The sequence below is a fragment of the Mustela putorius genome, unplaced genomic scaffold (genome assembly GCF_011764305.1).
Source record: "Mustela putorius furo isolate JIRA1106 unplaced genomic scaffold, ASM1176430v1.1 tig00000698_pilon_pilon_pilon, whole genome shotgun sequence".
Lineage (NCBI taxonomy): Eukaryota > Metazoa > Chordata > Mammalia > Carnivora > Mustelidae > Mustela > Mustela putorius.
The window spans coordinates 3,621,812-3,639,539 of NW_025421449.1; the positions used below are offsets into that span (position 1 = coordinate 3,621,812).

The 17,728-nt window shown below is 43.9% G+C and overlaps 1 protein-coding gene across 4 annotated transcripts in view; it reads right to left on the reverse strand.

The window, feature by feature from the left end:
• MICU1 (mitochondrial calcium uptake 1) overlaps nucleotides 1-17,728 on the reverse strand; it is a 245,090-nt gene continuing 227,362 nt past the window's right edge. For all 4 annotated transcript variants that reach the window (XM_004769481.3, XM_004769480.3, XM_004769479.3 and 1 more), the window contains 2 exons: nucleotides 5,803-5,892; nucleotides 1-995 (listed from right to left, as the gene is read on the reverse strand). In XM_004769481.3, coding sequence (XP_004769538.1) covers nucleotides 835-995; nucleotides 5,803-5,892 — 251 coding nt within the window. In that variant the 3' untranslated portion in view covers nucleotides 1-834. The remainder of the gene's footprint in view (nucleotides 996-5,802; nucleotides 5,893-17,728) is intronic.

Consider the following 17,728-nt stretch of genomic DNA (forward strand, 5'->3'; position numbering starts at 1 on the left):
TGGGTTGGGGGGGAGTTTACTGCAAACTATTATAATTAAAGTGATATTTTACAAGTGCTTAAGACAGCGGGCAGACCAGCGGTGAGCCAGGCCTCGGCTTCAGAGATGCACTCCTAGAGGGAAATGGCACTTGCAGGGAACATGGCCTCAATCACTGCTGCTCGTCAGGCACCGAGTACTGGCAGAGTTCTCTCAGGGAGCCTCAGAGCCGTGAAGCAGCTGCTCGAAATTCCAAACCCTGCTCCATTCCCGCTGCGCATATCACTTGCCCAGAGCAGGCCTCACAGCCACCTTGGGGACCGACATGGATCGTTTCCCTGGCCCAGGCTTCCCGCCAGCTCAGGCCGCCTGGCCCCTCCCCAGGACCCTTTATCACAGTCTTCCTTCTGCCCTTTAGACATCTGCCCAACTGTAGCTTAAAATCACCAGTGGGAGGAAAAGCAAGGAATGCTCCCGATGTAAATCCACAGCAAAAAGGACGAAAGAACTGAGCAGTCGCCAGGGTTGGCAGGTATGTGGATGGTTCCCTGCATTCTTTATCCATAGGGTACTTGAGGGCATAGTGCTGAGGAAGGTGCCAGAAGTCCGACTTTTTACGACTTGTTCATGTTTCTGAGAACCTGTGGGGATGATCACTGGGCAGAAGCAGAGCCTAGAAGAAACGCCAAGCCAGGGGAAGGAGGGGAGAGGGAAGACTGGCTGAATCCTGAGATCATTCCCAAGAGGAAGGGAGCACTACTTCCAGAAGCAGCAGCCGGAAGGGTTGTGCCAAGGCTCTGTCCCAGGGGTCAGGGTGCTCTGGGTGGAGGAGGAGGTCCCTCCTGCAGTTTTGCGTTACTGTTTAGGCAAAGCGAAGTCCCAGGCAGTTTCCTGTGCACATTTCCACATGGCCTGCATGAGGCGGGTGAAGCCCATGTCTTTGGGCTTCTCAAGGCCTCTCATCAGCCGCTGCTTCATGATGGAAACAAATTCCTTATTGCTCAGCTCCCCATTGCCTAGAGGAAGAGGCAAACACAAGAGGGATAAGTGAAGGCCTTGGAACAAAGACACTGAGAAAATTTCATCGTTCACGCAACGTGGGTTCCAAAGCCCAGTGTACTCTCACAGCCAAATTCAAACAAATGGTTTGCTCCTTCCTTGATGTTTCCGATTACAACTCAGTGACAGTTTAGTGTGTGTGACAAAAGTTGAACAAGAATATACCGTAGGTCAGGTCCTGTACTAGGAATTGAGAATAAAGAGATAAATAGGACTTTGTCCCTTGAGATACTCCCAGGTTGTGGGAGAGACAAATACATTATTTCAACAGTGCAGTAAATGCCATCGTGGGGTAAAGAGAAGATGCTCTGTGGGACTAGAGGAAGGGACCGAACCCGGGTTGCGGGTGGCACAGTACGGAGGCGTAAAGGCTTCCTGGAGGTGACTCCGAAGTTGAATCCCAAAGGATGAGCAGAAATTGGCCAAGTAAAGGGCAGTGGGACGGGGAGGCATTCCAGGTAGTGGCAGTAGCATAAACAAAGGCACAGGCAGGGAGCAAGGCGACTGCTGAGTAGTCAGGAAGTGCACACAGAGGTGGGGAAGTAAACGGAAGAGGCGGGCAGGAGACAGGTCCCCAGAGGTCTTGTATTTTCACTAAAGGGTTCTTCTAGGCAGTGGAGCACCAGGAAAGGACTGCAAGTAAGTGAGATTGAATTAAAGATTTCCATTTTGGGTGGATTCCTCTGGCTGGATATATGGGGATGGGACTGGAGAACAGCAGTAGGGAGTCAGTCAGGAATAGTCCAGGTGAGAGAGGGAGGGGGAGGTTCATGGTAAAAACCCAAATTAAAATCTGGTTTTGGGTTAAGCCCATCTTCTCATGGCCTCGCATTCCACCCTCTTCAGTGACAGACTCTCAGGTCTGCAGAGGAACTTGGAGAACATCTCATTTAACCAAAGGTCAACCTCTCAAGCCACACGAAGAGTAACCATTTCAGCAGTTGAGGATAGGTGCCCATTGACTACATGCCCAGGAGTAAATGTCTGCTTGAAAGAATGGCAGCCATTACTGGTGGTGGTAAAACAATAGGAAACCATAAAACAGACTTTTACTAACGATTGATCGATCTGGGAAGAGAGTGGAAAGAAGAACTTCTGTACTTCTGTACAGAGTACCTGAAAACCTACACTGGCTCATGTTTTCTGGCTGAAGGGGACATGGACAGCCTCAAAGATACCTCACAGCAAGATCAAACAAGCAAGCCAGCCCAGGGAGACCTAACCTATGGTACCAGAAGTCAGGAGAGGGACTGCCCGCGGGAGAGGAAGTGGCTGGAAGGCGGCACCAGGTCCTGCTTCTGGACCTCTGTGGTCCTGCCAATGTGATGTTTCTGGATAATACTGCTTACACAGGTGTGTTCAGTTTTTAAAAATTTAGCAAGCTGCATACTTAATGGTATTTGCACTTTTCTGTATGTGTGTACTTCAACATGAAGAGTTAAAAAGTAGCCTGGCTGGCTGAAAAGTGATCAGTGATATGGCTTGTTAAGAATGTAATTAAAAGGGGGCACCTGGGTGGCTCAGTGGGTTGGTTAAAGCTTCTGCCTTCGGCTCAGGTCATGATTTCAGGGTCCTGGGATCAAGCCCCGCATCCGGCTCTCTGCTCAACGGGGAGTTTGCTTCCTTCTCTCTCTCTTTCTCTGCCTGCCTCTCTGCCTACTTGTGATCTCTGTTTGTCAAATAAATAAATAAAATCTTAAAAAAAATAAAAGAATATAATTAGAAGGGCACCTGGGTGACTCAGTCAGTTAAGTGACTGCCTTCAGCCTCAGGTCATGATCCCAGGGTCCTGTGGTAGAGTCCTGGTAGGGCTCCCTGCTCAGCAGGGGGTCTGCTTCTCTGCCCTTCCCCCAACTTGTGCACACACTCTCTCTCAAATAAATAAATAAATAAATAAATAATTTTAAAAATCTAAAAAAAAAAAGGAATATAATTAAAAGTATTAAAAAGGTCCAATGAGATTCTTAATATTTTTTTAAGAGAGGCTTAAAAAATCTGAGGTCATTTAGACTGCCAAGGGATTTGCTTCCTTCTTCCCTAGGGCCAGAGCTGATCAAGGTGAATGGCTTACTTATGAAGCAGGTACATGACTGAATTGTCATCTGTGTGCACATGTGATCTGTGAGTGCAACTCTAAATTCTCAGGTCAACCAGTCTGAAAAGTCAATGTCCTTTGGCATTCTGACCTAAGATTTAATGTGTAAAAATAACAATGGATTTTTAATTTAATATATACTTCATTTTTCTATAGATTAAGAAAATTAAAAAAAAAAAAAAGAAAAGAAAAGAAGCCCCAGAGATGTTAAATTATTTTTTAAAAGGTGGATTCAAGTAGATACTGACAGAACCTCCTTCTAAAAGGTGGGAAAATAGGGGCGCCTGGGTGGCTCAGTGGGTTAAAGCCTCTGCCTTCGGCTCAGGTCATGATCCCAGGGTCCTGGGATTGAGCCCCGAATCGGGCTCTCTGCTCAGCGGGGAGCCTGCTTCCTCTTCTCTCTGCCTACTTGTGACCTCTGTCTGTCAAATAGATAAAATCTTAAAAAAAAAAAAATTAAAAAAAAAAGGTGGGAAAATAAAATTTCATTTCTTAGGCCTTCCTAGGAGAAGAGGGGAGCTGTGAGGCTTCTTGCCTTTATTCCTGTGTTTACTTTGCAGACCAGCTCTCTGGCTTCAAAAATTATAAAATTGTGGTTTTTGGGAAAAAACTCAAGCCACCCAGAAGTGATTAGGATAAAAACCAAAATCTGAGAAACGGTAACCTCTCTAGAGCAGGGTTGTTCCTTAGAACTTTCTTTGATGAGGGAATTTTTTTTATTTGTGCTATTTAAGACAGTAGCCACTGGTCACATGCAGCAACTGAGTACTTAAAATGTGGCTTCAGAGACCAAGGAACTGACTTTTAAATTGTCTTTAATTTTAGCTAATTTAAATGTAATACCCACATGAAACTAGTAGAATATCATGTAGACAGAGCAGCACTAGAAAATGACCCACCCCTATGTGAGGGGGAGGCCATCTTCTTGCCCTAACCTGCAGTTTTCTTCCACTGGTTGTGGGTGCAGGTGGGAGGTTTAAATAACTCAAGTTCAACTAGGTAACTTCAATAACTCAAGTTAATGACATCTGTTATGTGCAAAGTACTACCCGAGGTCCTATGGAGGGGTCCAACGGAATAAAGGATTTGCAATAACCCTTAAAAAGCCCACAATTTATTTACAGCAGCATTATTTACAATAGCCAAGATACGGAAGCAGCCCAAGTGTCCATCGACTGCTGAATGGATAAAAAAGGTAGGGTGTGTATGTATGTGTGTCCACACACACACACACACACACACACACACACACAGAATGGAATATTATTCGGCCATAAAAAGAATGAAATCTTGCCATTGGTAATGACATGGATGGAGCTAGAGAGTCTAATACTGAGCAAAATCAGAGAGAGACAGATACTGTATGATTTTACTCACGTGGAATTTAAGAAACAAAACAAGCCAAAGGAAAAAAAAATAAGATAAAGCAAGAAACAGACTCTCAACTGTAGAGAACAAGTGGCTGGTTACCAGAGGGGAGGCGGGTGAGGGGAGTAAGGAGGGAGCTGTGATGCGCATGGGGCGGGGCCGAGGGGGGGATGTATGGAGTCACTGAATCTCTGTATGGTACGCTTGAAACTAATGTAACACCCGGCTCATTGGAATTGAAGTAAAAACTTAAAAAAGCTCACAGTATAGTAGGGAAGTTAGGTCACGTGCACGGAGAGAGTGTAACCTGTAGTAATGAGGACAAACTGAAACAAGCTGAGGAATGAAAAAGCCAGAGTGTTTCATTATTATGCCGGGGCCAGAACGAAGGTTTCACCAAGGCAGGAACTTCTGACCGGGTTCCGGGATTCCATTAGCTTTACTTCCTGGGAAACAAGCAGGGGAGGGAACAGAGCATAGAGGGAGGCGGCCAGCTTGGATTCACAGCTTAGCTGTGCTACTACTACCTGACCACGATCTGTGTGCTCCTGGGGAAATGACCTCACCCGAGTCTCAGCGTCCTCATCTGGAAAATGTCATGAAAAATGGCTCCTACTCAGAGGGTTACGTGTCATGAAAAATGGCTCCTACTCAGCAGCTTAGCACAATGCTGGCTCTTAGTAAGCACTGAGGAAAGGTGTGAGCCTCCACGGTGAATAGCAGTATTGCATCAGGCAAGGTAGCTGAGAACCAACGCCACAGGGGAACCAGGACCTCTCACGTGGGCTAAGCTACAGAGCGGTCGCAGACACGCCGCTACGAGCTGGAAGGCAGAAATAGGATGTGAATGACTGCAATGTGCTCTTGGGGGTAGCAGGGAAGATCAGGACCACCTTCTTTCTAGACAGATGATCACGTGCTCCTACTCTATGAAGCAGCAAGTTGGATCTAATATTTTTGTCTCCTTTTCTGAGCTTTTATATTTGAGTTTATTTCCCTTTTAAGATCACCCCTAGAGTTGAATTGTTTCCTTTTTTAAAGATCCTTATGGTCATACATTCACTTAGGCCTACAGGCAAATTGGAATTACGAGAAGAAATGGAAAACACAAGCTCAGACCTGGGGTTCTAGCTCTCAGTGTCACGGCGCTGAGGGCTGAGCTACTGCTGTGGGAAAGGCGTAGGCTCAAGAGGCGCAGGCAAGTGCACTGGAGCGCTCTGCTAGCCTCTGGTATCAACAGTGTCCACTTCAAGGACGGTCGGGCTCCGTTTTCCCGCCAGACTCCAGAGGGCCCCACTCACCGTCGCAGTCGAAGAGCGCAAACACCACATCACACACGTGGTCCGAGAGTTCCACTTTGGCCACGGTCCTGGCCACCTGCTGCATGGTCACTGCAAGAAGAAAGATGCTGAACTAGCACATGGCAGAGGGACTTTCAGTCTGCCTTCTCTGAATGCGTGGGATACAACTACTTAGTTTTCAACTATATTTAAGAGAATGAGAATTTGGTTTTTAACCCGCAACAGCCTTTCCTTTTCACCTCAGGTTCCATTCTTTTCTACTGCTGCTACATTTTAGGAGGTATATACAGTTAAGTAAGAATGCCTGCGGGGAGGGCGCCTGGGTGGCTCAGGTCATGATCCCAAGGGTCCTGGGATCGAGCCCCACATCAGGCTCTCTGCTCAGTGAGGAAGCCTGCTTCTCCTTCTCCCACTCACCCTGCTGCTGTGTCTCTGTCAAATAAGTAAACAAAATCTTAAAAAAAAAAAAGTAAGAATGGCTGGTATTAAGTTCATAGAGACAGAAGGTGGATTAGCGGTTACTAGGGGCTGGTGGTATTGGGAATGGGAAGTTAGTGGTCAGCGGATACAGATTTTCTGTTTGGGGTGATGGAAACACTTTGGAAGTAGTGGTGATGGTTGTACAACAGTGAGTGTAATGAATGCTGATAACTTGTCCACCTAAAAATGGTTTAATTGGCATTATTAATTGGAATTGAAATAAAAACTTAAAAAAGCTCTATGTTAATATACATTTTTACCATAGTAAAAATTAAAAAAAAAATTTTTAAAAGATTCATCCATTTATTTTAGAGAGAGAGAGTGTGTGAGTCTGTGTAGGGAAAGGGGCAGAGGGAGATGGAAAGGGAGAGAGAATTTCCAGTTGACTCCCTGCCAAGCACGGAGCCTGGGAGCCCGACTGGGGCTCGCCCCCACTACCCTGTATAAATTATGACCTGAGCCAAAACCAAGAGTCTGAGGCTCAACCCACTGACCCAACCAGGATCCTCCATCACAGTTAAAATTTAAAAGGTGAAAGTCCACATAATATTTAAGGATGGGAATCTAATGGTCTAGAGTATTCATTGGCGGCTTTCCTAGTAAATTATCACCAGAAGAGTGCCTAGAAAAAAAAACCCCAAAACTAAGAATGCCTGATATTACAATAGTCTCCATCTTGGCATTTCCCTCCTGCAGGAAAGAATATGATAATAAGGAGTGGGCCTGGGTGGCTCAGTGGGTTAAGCCTTTGCCTGCGGCTGAGGTCACCATCTCAGGGTCCTCTGTTCGAGTCCCTACTCGTGATCTCTCTCTGTCAAGTAAATAAATAAAATCTTAAAAAAAAGAAGAATATGATAATAAAAAGTCAAGGAAATAAGTAGGCAGCGAAACAACGGGAGGTGGGGAATGAGGAGGCCTGTGGCAGTACCCTCGGACATCACCCTTCCACTGCTGGGTGCCAGAAAATTACCTGCACTGATGAGCTCCTTGCCCCTCCTCCCTACAGGCTGCCCGTCCACCACTTTGTCTCTTCCAACCATGCCCCCTGGGGTAACAGTGAGCCCCATCTCACTAGCTCAGTGTCTGCAGCCTTTTTTGTTTTTCTTCTTCCAGACCTCCACAGAAAATCTCTCCTCTCTTTACCATTTCTTTTTATCTGCCATTTACTGTTAAACACTGGCAATCATGTGCGAATTGGGTTCTCATGAAAAACAAGCCAGGAAGGGCTGGGCTGTTTCCTTTGCCTTTTCTCCCTTCTGTCCTCCAACCTGATCTAGGGGCACGTATAAACTATGTTATTGCTTATAGACATGCTCTTAAGTGAGATGAACCTTGGCGGAAAGAAAAGGATTGATTTTTATTTATCAATCACCTAGCAATGAAGTGTTCTCTCTAAGTATCAGATTAGATTCATCCAGAAGCAGTGGGAACTTGAATTAGAGTCATTGTGCCTTCTCTGCTGATTTCAGTCCTGTAATCTCCGTTCTTTCCTGTCATTTTCTTCTGCATTTGGCCTTTCACTTGGCCTCTGTCACCTCCCTGTATTCACCACAGGGCCCCTGAGGTCAGCACATACAAATACTAGAGCCAGGCAGGGGGCAAAGGGGTGCAGGAGAGAGAATCCTTGGAGTCACCAGACCTGCACTCTGGTCCTGGTTCCACCACCCACTTGCTGTATGACCCTGATAAAGTCGCCTGATCTCTTTAAAAATTTACTTTTTTCCTATTCATATGAATGGATCTACAAGATAACCACTAAGGTGGCTTAGTAGTACGAAGAAGAGTTGATTGGTGTTTTCTAGAATCTGAGGGTGGAGGTGTACAGAAACAGCTGACGATCTGTGTGAAGAAGGGCAGAGGGAAGTTGTACAGGCCACAAGCTAGGCCATGCCTTGGTGTCCATAGCCTACAGTTTGAGGGGGACGGCTGCCCAGGAGGGCTGCCAGGTTTCTCATCCCGCACCCAGGACGGGAGTTGGGGTGAAGGAGGAATCAATGTCGCCTGGACATTTAAGACTTAAGCAGAAGACATTATTTTAGCGGATGTTCAGGAGACGTGGTTAACTGCTGACGGGCAGCTGGAGAATCTGCATGACTGTAGAAGTTCTAGGTTTTTTTTTTTTTTTTAAAGATTTTATTTATTTATTTGACAGAGAGAGATCACAAGTAGGCAGAGAGGCAGGCAGAGAGAGAGAGGAGGAAGCAGGCTCCCTGCTGAGCAGAGAGCCTGATGTGGGACTCGATCCCAGGACCCTGAGATAATGACCCGAGCCGAAGGCAGCAGCTTAACCCACTGAGCCACCCAGGCGCCCCAGAAGTTCTAGGGTTTTAAAAAACTTTGCCTTAAAAAAAAAAAAAAAAAAAAAAAAAAAAAACTTTGCCTTGTTGGTCTAGACATTTGATTTTTTTTTTTTTTTTTTTTTTGCTGGCCCAGGAAGAACGGATTCTTGCTAACTAAACTGCCCAGGGAAGGAACAGAAATCAGCAGGCCAATTTACAGCAAGAATAGTAACTGTTACAAGAACTAAAATGATAACAGCTGGTTATTATACTTCTCAGTTGGAAAATCTACTAAGGAAATTCAATTCACCTCAGAAGATTGCTCAGTGCAAACAGAATCAGATCAGAAGAAACTGGATGCTCTCAAACTGTGACAGAACTACCCTCCGCAGTCACAGAGATATGTTCTGAGAAATCAATTAAAACCTGTTTTGTATTAGATAAATAGCAACACTCCGTTATTAACCATTCCTTTTTCTGCATTTCACATCAGTCTCACATTTCCATCATAACTGGTAACTAGCCTTTTTTTTCCTCTTTCCAAGTTCCCTCCATTCTCTTGGGGGCAGAGCGTCTACTGTTGATCCCTTCGCCCTGTGAAGATGGGCCCTTTTCTCTAAATAAACTGTTAACTAAAATAATATCCAAGGATGTCAGTGAGAGCTCTTGACAATTTTTAGGGAAAGGTTCATTAAAGTGGTACTTAGTGGTTATAGAATAGGGACCTCTGGAGGCCACCAGCAGGAATGCCTCATTACAGATGCTAGTTCTTGACAGAGTAATTACAGAGTATATTCTGTTTCACTCGGAGAGGGTTCTACACCATTTGTTCTATAGGGGGAGTTCTATAGGGGGAGAAAAACGAGGGCAGCTGAGTCATTGTAACTCAAACCACTGGGAAGTTACCAGCAGCAAAGAGCCTAGCTGGGGGGAGCCCTTTCCCTGTCCAAGATCCTCAGGTCCCCAGGGTATGAATTAGAGCAGTGGAGGAAACAAATATTTCACTAGCTGGTGAGCTGTCAAACTGTGAACTCTTTTTGGACAAGGAGGATGACAGCAGATTACAAGCCACATGCTTGACAGTTGGTCTTAAGAGCTGGCTCATTCATAGTTGCTTCCACGTTCCTGAATCAGAAAATCATAATTAAATCATAGCAAGCAGAACACTGCCCATCCCCCAAAGCCTCCCCCCCCCCCAGGTCTTGACCTCCCCACATAGACCAGGTATTGGTACTGGAGTCTGGGTCTCTCTCATTTGATGATGCTAATTGATTGATGGCTGGGATTCTAGTTTCTAATCTGAAAGATATCCACCTGAAGCATGAAGTCACCCCGAAAAAGGTCTAGGTCCCCCAAGGCCTGCGTATTTCTTTGGTACAAATGTGGTCCGGCTGCCTGAACAACAGATGCACATGAGGTTGGGTGATTTCTACTAGATTTGGATAAGGAAGAATTTGTAGACATGGGTGCAACTGGCTTTTAAAAATGTGATATCACCGGGCCTTTTGAAAAGTCCAGGCAGAATCTGAGTCATGCCTGGTCTCCTGTTTACTCTCTGGCATACGGTCCATAACTGGAGAATATAACAGGAGAAAGAATATACGCTGAGTCTGTGGGTCTGTAATGTCAGAAGCTACATGACATAAAATTATTTACCACAGTAGTCAAACAGAAGAAGGGAGAGTTCTGGAGGGATAAAAGCCTACAGACCCACTTGGAATGATATACTCTTAATTAAAACCAGAAGAGACCTCAGAGAAAGTGTGAAGGCCAGAGAAGTTAATAGCTTGCCCAGGTCACACAGCTAGCTGGCAGCAGAGCTGGGTCTAGAATCTAGGTCTCCTGACTTCCAGCCCAAGGATCTTTTCCCTGTGCATGCTGGGGCACCCTGAACCCTTACACGGACAATACTAGCTCCCCCATGAATCCATCCCCCTAAACAACAGAGAAAGCTCAGGTGAAAGAAAGGCTGAATCGGCAAGTACTCTGAGCTGGTGGGCAGGGGTGAATGATTGGACAGCAGGAGGCTGTGAGGAGTCAGCATTACAGCTTGATCACAGATCCGATCGCCCTACATGCTGGAAGCCATCAGCATTCCCTTGGAACTTACACCAACAATTTTGGGGACAACGTAAAAGGCTTATTAAACTGCAACTGAATGAAAAACATGTGAAACAGAGGCAGCCCTGGGAGCTCTTCCCCACAGTTGCCTCTGATGCCCAGAGGCAGGGTCCGAAGAGCAGGCCTGACCCAGTTAGCAGCTGCCTGTCTCCTCCTAATTGCAAAGGTGTTTGGAAAGGTGATTCGCCAAGTTGGGCTGACAGCCTCTAGCTGTGTGGCCGTGTGATTATTCCTGCCTTCCTGGACTGCAGCAGGGAAAATGAAAAGCTGGCTTGTGACTGCCAAGGTTAAGTGAGGGGAGACAGTTCTGCTTCGGCCCTGGAAAGGCTTATGATACAGATGTCTTCGTTTCTTAAGTCCATCCAGAGATGGCTTTGGGGGTGGGGTGGGGTGGGGAGAGGGGGAAGGATTTTCCTTTGGAGAGCCCCTGTCCTTTCTTTTGTATCTTCTTCCAAGGTACTCTGGGTAAGACAACACACACATTTCAACCTGATCCTGGGGTTCGGAGGAGGTGGGCAGGACAGCATTCAAGGCAACTAGCAATTTAAGGAGCCAAGAGCAATGCAGTATGCTAATAATGAAAATGGTAACAATTCTTGTTCTGGCTGGGGCTTTTAAGATGCGGGCCAGTGGCCCCCTCTGTGCCCTCAGGCTGCCCACTTGTCAGAGGTGATGCCGGTGGTTCTGGCTTCTGAACACCAGTACTAGCCACAGAGACAACCTGCAGTCAGGTTTCCTGGACTCAGAGCATCATCCCAGATGACTGCTTCAATGGGGTTATGCGCTTAATCTAGTACAAACCCATTTACAGTAAGTTTTACTACCATTACCCATGTTATATCTGGCTTCATCAAAAATCCTCATCACATTCTGTCCACAAAAGGCAATCGTTTCTACCAGCACCATTAGGCACTGATTTCAGCTGACACACCCAGAGAATGATCAGTTTAGTGAGGGAGACCATATGTATCATGAAGATTGAGAAATACGGAGGAGAAATGTCAGACATACTAGCAGACACATATGGGCTATAGTGGAAAAGTGTGTACTGGGGAGGAGGCACATTCTGGATCTGAATTCTAAAGGATTAAAGAGAGGACCGCCCCAGATCTGGGCAAGGATAGTAGTGGGTGATGTGGGGTGGGGGTGGAGGAGTCAGTCTGAATAAAGTCCTGAAAGCAGAAGGGATACTAACGTCTGGTTAGGGAACTACAATATTCTATTGTAAATAGAATAAATAGGTGTAGGGGGTGTTGAGAGAGGGCCAGTCAAGGCCCTTTGCAAGGAAACCCTGATAACAAAGCCAACTCTTATCTGGAGACCAATTTCCTATATTCACTTGTTTTTGTCTCCTTGTCTCTTTAAATTCTCATTCCTTTTACTTGACAAAGTTGTTTTTCATTAGGTAATACATGCATCTGTTTGAAAATTCAAATGGTACCAAAGGGCTGAAGTACCGTTCCCAACCTTATTCCCCAGTCACCTACTTGTCCAGAGGCAACCAATATCTCCAGTTTCTCCAGAAATATGGAAATAAAATCAAATATTCGTTCTTCATTTCTTCCCAGAAAAATGGTAGTATACTAAATATATGGGTTTTGCTTTACTCACTTAACAACATATCTCAGAAAGCATTCCATACCTGTACATAAACAAGCTTTTTTTTTTTTTTAAAAGATTTTATTTATTTATTTGACAGTGAGAGAGAAAGCAAAAGAGGGAACACAAGCAGGGGGAATAGAAGAGGGAGAAGCAGGCTCCCCACTGAGCAGGGAGCCTGGTGAGGCCCGATGACCTGAGCCAGAGGCAGATGCTTAGCAACTGAGCCACCCAGGCACCCCAAAGGTTCTTTTTTTAAAAACAACTCCATAGTATTCCACTGACAGGATATATCATTTATTTAACCAGTTCCTAATTTATCCAACCTCAGTCTTGAGGAGGAAGTACCTTTGAGTCCCCCTTCCCTTACAACACGGCTTCCCCGGTGGCCTATAGTTGTCAGGCTCAACAGAATTTGAATCTCTGATAGCTAAGGGGAGAGGCATGGATATATTTAAAAATTGGCTTACTGAAATAACGTAAAAGACTAAATACTCTCCAGCTTTACAAGTGTCTCATCAAAGTCCCAGAGGCTTCCAAGGGCAGTAAACCTTGAAGTCCCTAGAGAAACAGGGCTTACAATAAATACTAATCTCTCTACTTTCCCAGCTGGTGGAATGCCTTTAGGATCCTTTTCTCAGTGAGACGGAATATAGGCTTACTTTGTCCTTATGTATCTATTTATGTGGATTTTGGCCAGTTTATCCTCCCCCGACCCTCCTCTCTCTCCCACTGGTAATCATGAATCCCCAAAGCAGCTCTCTCCCACCTTGGGGCACTTATATAATTTTACTAAATCACAATATGGCCAAGGTAATGTAGTTAACTCAGAATCAATCTTTGGAATGGCTAAGTGACTTTAAATCTGGGAAAACAAATGAGGTCTCGGCAGAGAAACTGCCTCATAAAACAAACATTTCTTTCAGAATTTGAGCTTCCTTGACTTCATCATGAATCATTTTAAACACTGATGACTTTGTCTTAAATGAAAGGAATTCTGGCCAACGCTCCTCTTCACATATAAATGTTTTTACAAAATGCAATGATGAACTGAAGCATGGGGCTTGCCTTCCACAAACTTTAACAGAATTTATAAAATAGGAGCTTTCCCCCCCATATAACCTATTCCTCACACATCTTTATGATAGTCTGACTCCTGCCTTCATGCTATGGGTGTCTGGGGGATGGCCTCTCATACATTTTTGCTGTGAACTTTTCCCATTTCTCCTTTCACATGCACGCACTGAATCCCTTATATAATTCTCCAGGTTCTTCTAGTAGCAGCGGCTGCCATGAACCAAAGAAAACAATGGTGTGGAAGTCAATGAACCTCAGTCTTTGGTCTCAGTTTTGTGTCACACTACCTGTGATTTGAGCAAGTCATTTCCTTCGGGTGTAAATGAAGGGGTTAAAAGCAATAAAGCAGGGGTTTAAATAAAGTTATTTCTAAGCTCCCTTCTCACACTAAAATTTTATGGCTGCCATATTATTTTTTAGATAACAAGGCTTAAAATCAGTTACAATGTCCATATCTTCAGAAGTCTTCAAAGAATAAACATAAAGGTGTGAATTTCTGGAATTATGGTTGGTGTGGTGGGCAGAATTCTGAGACGTTCCCCAACATTCATGTGTGTGTGTGTGTGTGTGTATCCTCTATAATGTCCTCTCCCTGAGCACAGGCAGGACCTGTGAATATAATGGGATACGACTTCTGTGGTTAAGATTACTTTATAAGAAAAACGTAATGGGATAGTCGCTCCCGTGATTACAATTATATAATAAGAGAATGCAACACAGCACACCGGGGAAAGAGAGTCTCCTGCTGGCTGTGAGGAAGTAAGCTGCCACGTTGTGAGGGGGCCACATGGCAAGGATCTGCGGCAGCCCGCTGACAGTGATCCCTGGCTGGCAGCCAGAAAGGAAAAGTCCTACAACTGAAAGGAACTGAATTCTGCCAGGAACCTAAATGAGCTTGGAAGAGGACCCTGAACTGCAGACGAGAATGCAGCCCTCTGACACCTGTTATACTTTAAACATTGTTATGAGCTGAGCAGAGAAGCTTCGGCTTCTGCTCTTCCCCCCTGCTCATGCTCTCAATCTCTCTCTCTCATTCTCAAATTTAAAAAAAAAAAAAAAAAAAAAAAAGACCCAAGCAGAGAAGCCAGTTATGCTGAACCCAGATTCACAGAACGTGAGGTAACACATAGGTGTTTTCAACTGCTAAATTTGTGGTCATTTGTTATGCAGCAAGAAAGCTAAGTGGAGAAGGTATTTATGGTTGGGAATGTCCTTCTGAGGTTCCTGAAATCATACTTCATATACAGCTGCGCTCATTTTAGGTACATTTTACAGAACTGTCGACCTTCTGCAATTACTATACCAAACTCCACAAATGAGATCTTTAGATACACTGGCCAGAGTCTAATTAAGTTTTACATTTCTTAACAAGAAAATAAATTAAAACTGCCACCCTACTTTTGGGAATTCAGCAGTGCTGCTCTGATTTCAAATGTATCTGATAATTATAAGTTGGTTCATTTTCATGCAAATTTGGATATAACTTTAGGCTATAACATGTCCCTTAAAACATTACTACATTGAGTAAAAAAGCTGATATAATTATAATCCTAAAATTTCCAATCTGGAAGAACCTTTGGAGATATTTAGTATCACTCTAACCTGAGGGTCAGAGAAGTTGTGACTTGCCCATGGTGTCAAGAAAACTAATGACACGGGAAGGTGACAGAGTTGTATCATTTTCCCCCTCACTAGGCTTTTATTAGGGCATTTCACCATCCTTGCCAGGATCTGAGCATATCTAGAATTAATTCACTCGTTTAGTCAACCTCAGATGAACATCTACTGGATATAAAGAATTGTTCTGTGATCAGAGTCAGACACAAAAGATGAGGACATGAACCATGTTTTCCACAAGAGTTCATGGTGTAGTGAAATCCCTCCCTTGAAAGCGGAGGATACTATAGAGATATTAACAGGGGTTAGATATTCCCAGGAAGAGTGAACTTAAATAAGGATAATGCCTTCTGAAAGCAATGATCTCAAGAATTTTTGGATGAATCATGAAACTTAGGAGAGACCTGAAGCTCCAATCCTCCTTATTAATAAGTGCAAATAACTTGTAATTTCTAAACTAATATGAATCTCAAAAATGACTGAAAAAAAAGCAGTAGGTACTACTTACTAAGAAAACAAAAGTAAGCCCACTAGGTCCTAGGGTAATCTTTCTACTTTTGTTTAATATCTTATTGCTAAGTTCTCACATTGGTATAGCTTGCTTCCAGTCTATAAGCTCCTTAAGAAAATAAGGGGGCAAAGGAAAGACAGTATCTAGGGACTGAAAACCAGAATAGGCATCTGGGTATAGTTATACTTTCCATCTGGTATATTAGTATAGCATTCTCTCATTAATTATCATAATAACCCTGAAGCAATATTCTATTATCACCATTCTACAGATCAGGAAACTGAAGCTTTGAGAACTTACGTGATCTGCTCAAGGCCACAAAGCTAGTGAGTAGCAGGGACTCAAATTCAGATTTGAGTTTGAAACCAAAATTTATATAGATTTCATACATATAGTTAACTCTGAATAAATGCTAGATGTTAGGACAATATCTCAAAGCGTAACAAAACATTGCCACACCAGTGAGTAGAGGTGGTGAAGAACATCTTGATTATTAGAATCTGAGAGGTCCACATCTGTATATCCTATGTTGCAACTGAGAAACGGACCATTTAGTATATACATGTATTTTTCTGTTCTGTGGTATCTTTTAAAGGGATACCAACTTTTCTTGTTATGTGACCTTTTTAAGTGACTTCAGGCTTCTGTGTATTGGTTTCTTTACAGAGAGTAATACGAAGAGAAAGGTGAAGAACACAGATGTGCCTACTAAGACGTTCCTATATGGGATAAGAAGCTAGATTAGGTAACTCCAAGTCTATGTCACCGCAAGATGTTCACTACAGATGTCAGAACATGTCTGCAGAACTTGGTCCTGAACAGAAGAGACAACTGCATGGGGAAAATGTTATGCCAGAGTTCATATTCAAGAGAAGGGCACTAAATCCGAAACACCACAGTTTACTAAAAGGCCTTTATTCTCACCCTAAGGAAGGTCTACTCTTAGCCAAAGGGAACTGGAAAGAAATAGCCTAGAACCTGTCATTCTTAAGCTACTGAAAAGGATGATTCAAAATGGTGAACCTTCATTGCCTTCAGGATTGTGTTTCAGCAAATATTTCCAAATTCCAGCGGCATTTTGGTAACTACTGGGAGGCAACATAATGGTGTGGGAAGAATACACAGACTTTGGGATTAGAGAGGCGTGCAGCTGAATCCTGGCTCTACCTGCTTAGCTGGGTAACTGTGAGCAAGCTGCTCTATTTTATATTTCCTTGTCCACAAAGTGGGGGATAATACCAACTACTTTTCAGGTTTCAAGGATTAAGAGAGATAATGTCCATAAAGCACTCAGAGTTATGCTTGGCATACACAAGTTGCTATGAAATGATAGTCGCTGTTAGTGTTCCAGATGTGTGATGGCCTCACAGTCCTCCAAATGACAATGCTATGGGATTCTTATGGCTCAGGAGAAGGTGGCAGATACAGCAGTTCTTTGTGTGTTAGAATTTACTCCATTACTAATTTCTAACTTCCCCAACAACCCAATAGGGACCTAAATACCAAAAGACTAAGACCCCTTTACTCATTCAAAATAAGAGACTCAAAGAATTTCAAAGCCACAGAGATTCTTAAAGATCATCTATGCTATCCAGGTCACTTCACAAATAAAGGCAACACAGATCATTTGATATGACTGATACTTTAGAAAAAATGCCTGGGGTTGTAACAAGAGCATCCTTGAGGACTTATGCCACAGGTCTTACTAGTTATTCTCTTGACTTGTCAGACAAGAAGGTAAACTGCACATATAGAATGACTATAAAAAATTAAGGGCAACCATCTCATAAATGATGCTTTTCAATCTAAGCAGGATTATGGGGGGCATGAGTATTAAAGGCCATAGGCTATATTTGTGTGATTATTTTCTTGTCTTACCATTCAAATGACACAGGGAACATTACTGGACCTACAAGTTTACCAAATCTGTACTATCCTGAGACGCTTTAAAACGGGGCCTCACCATACCTGGAAATCTTTTATTCTCTTTATGAAAGCAAGACTATTCTAAGCTGGGGAGCCTGGGTGGCTCAGTTATTAAGTGTCTGCCTTCAGCTCAGGTCATGATCCCAGGGTCCTGGGATTGAGCCCCGCATCGGGCTCCCTGCACAGCGGGAAGCCCACTTTTCCCTCTTCCACTCCCTCTGCTTGCTGTGTCTCCCTCTGTCAAATAAATAAATACAATCTTAAAAAAAAAAAAAAAGAATATTCTAAGTTATACAAACCATAGCCCATTCTAGAG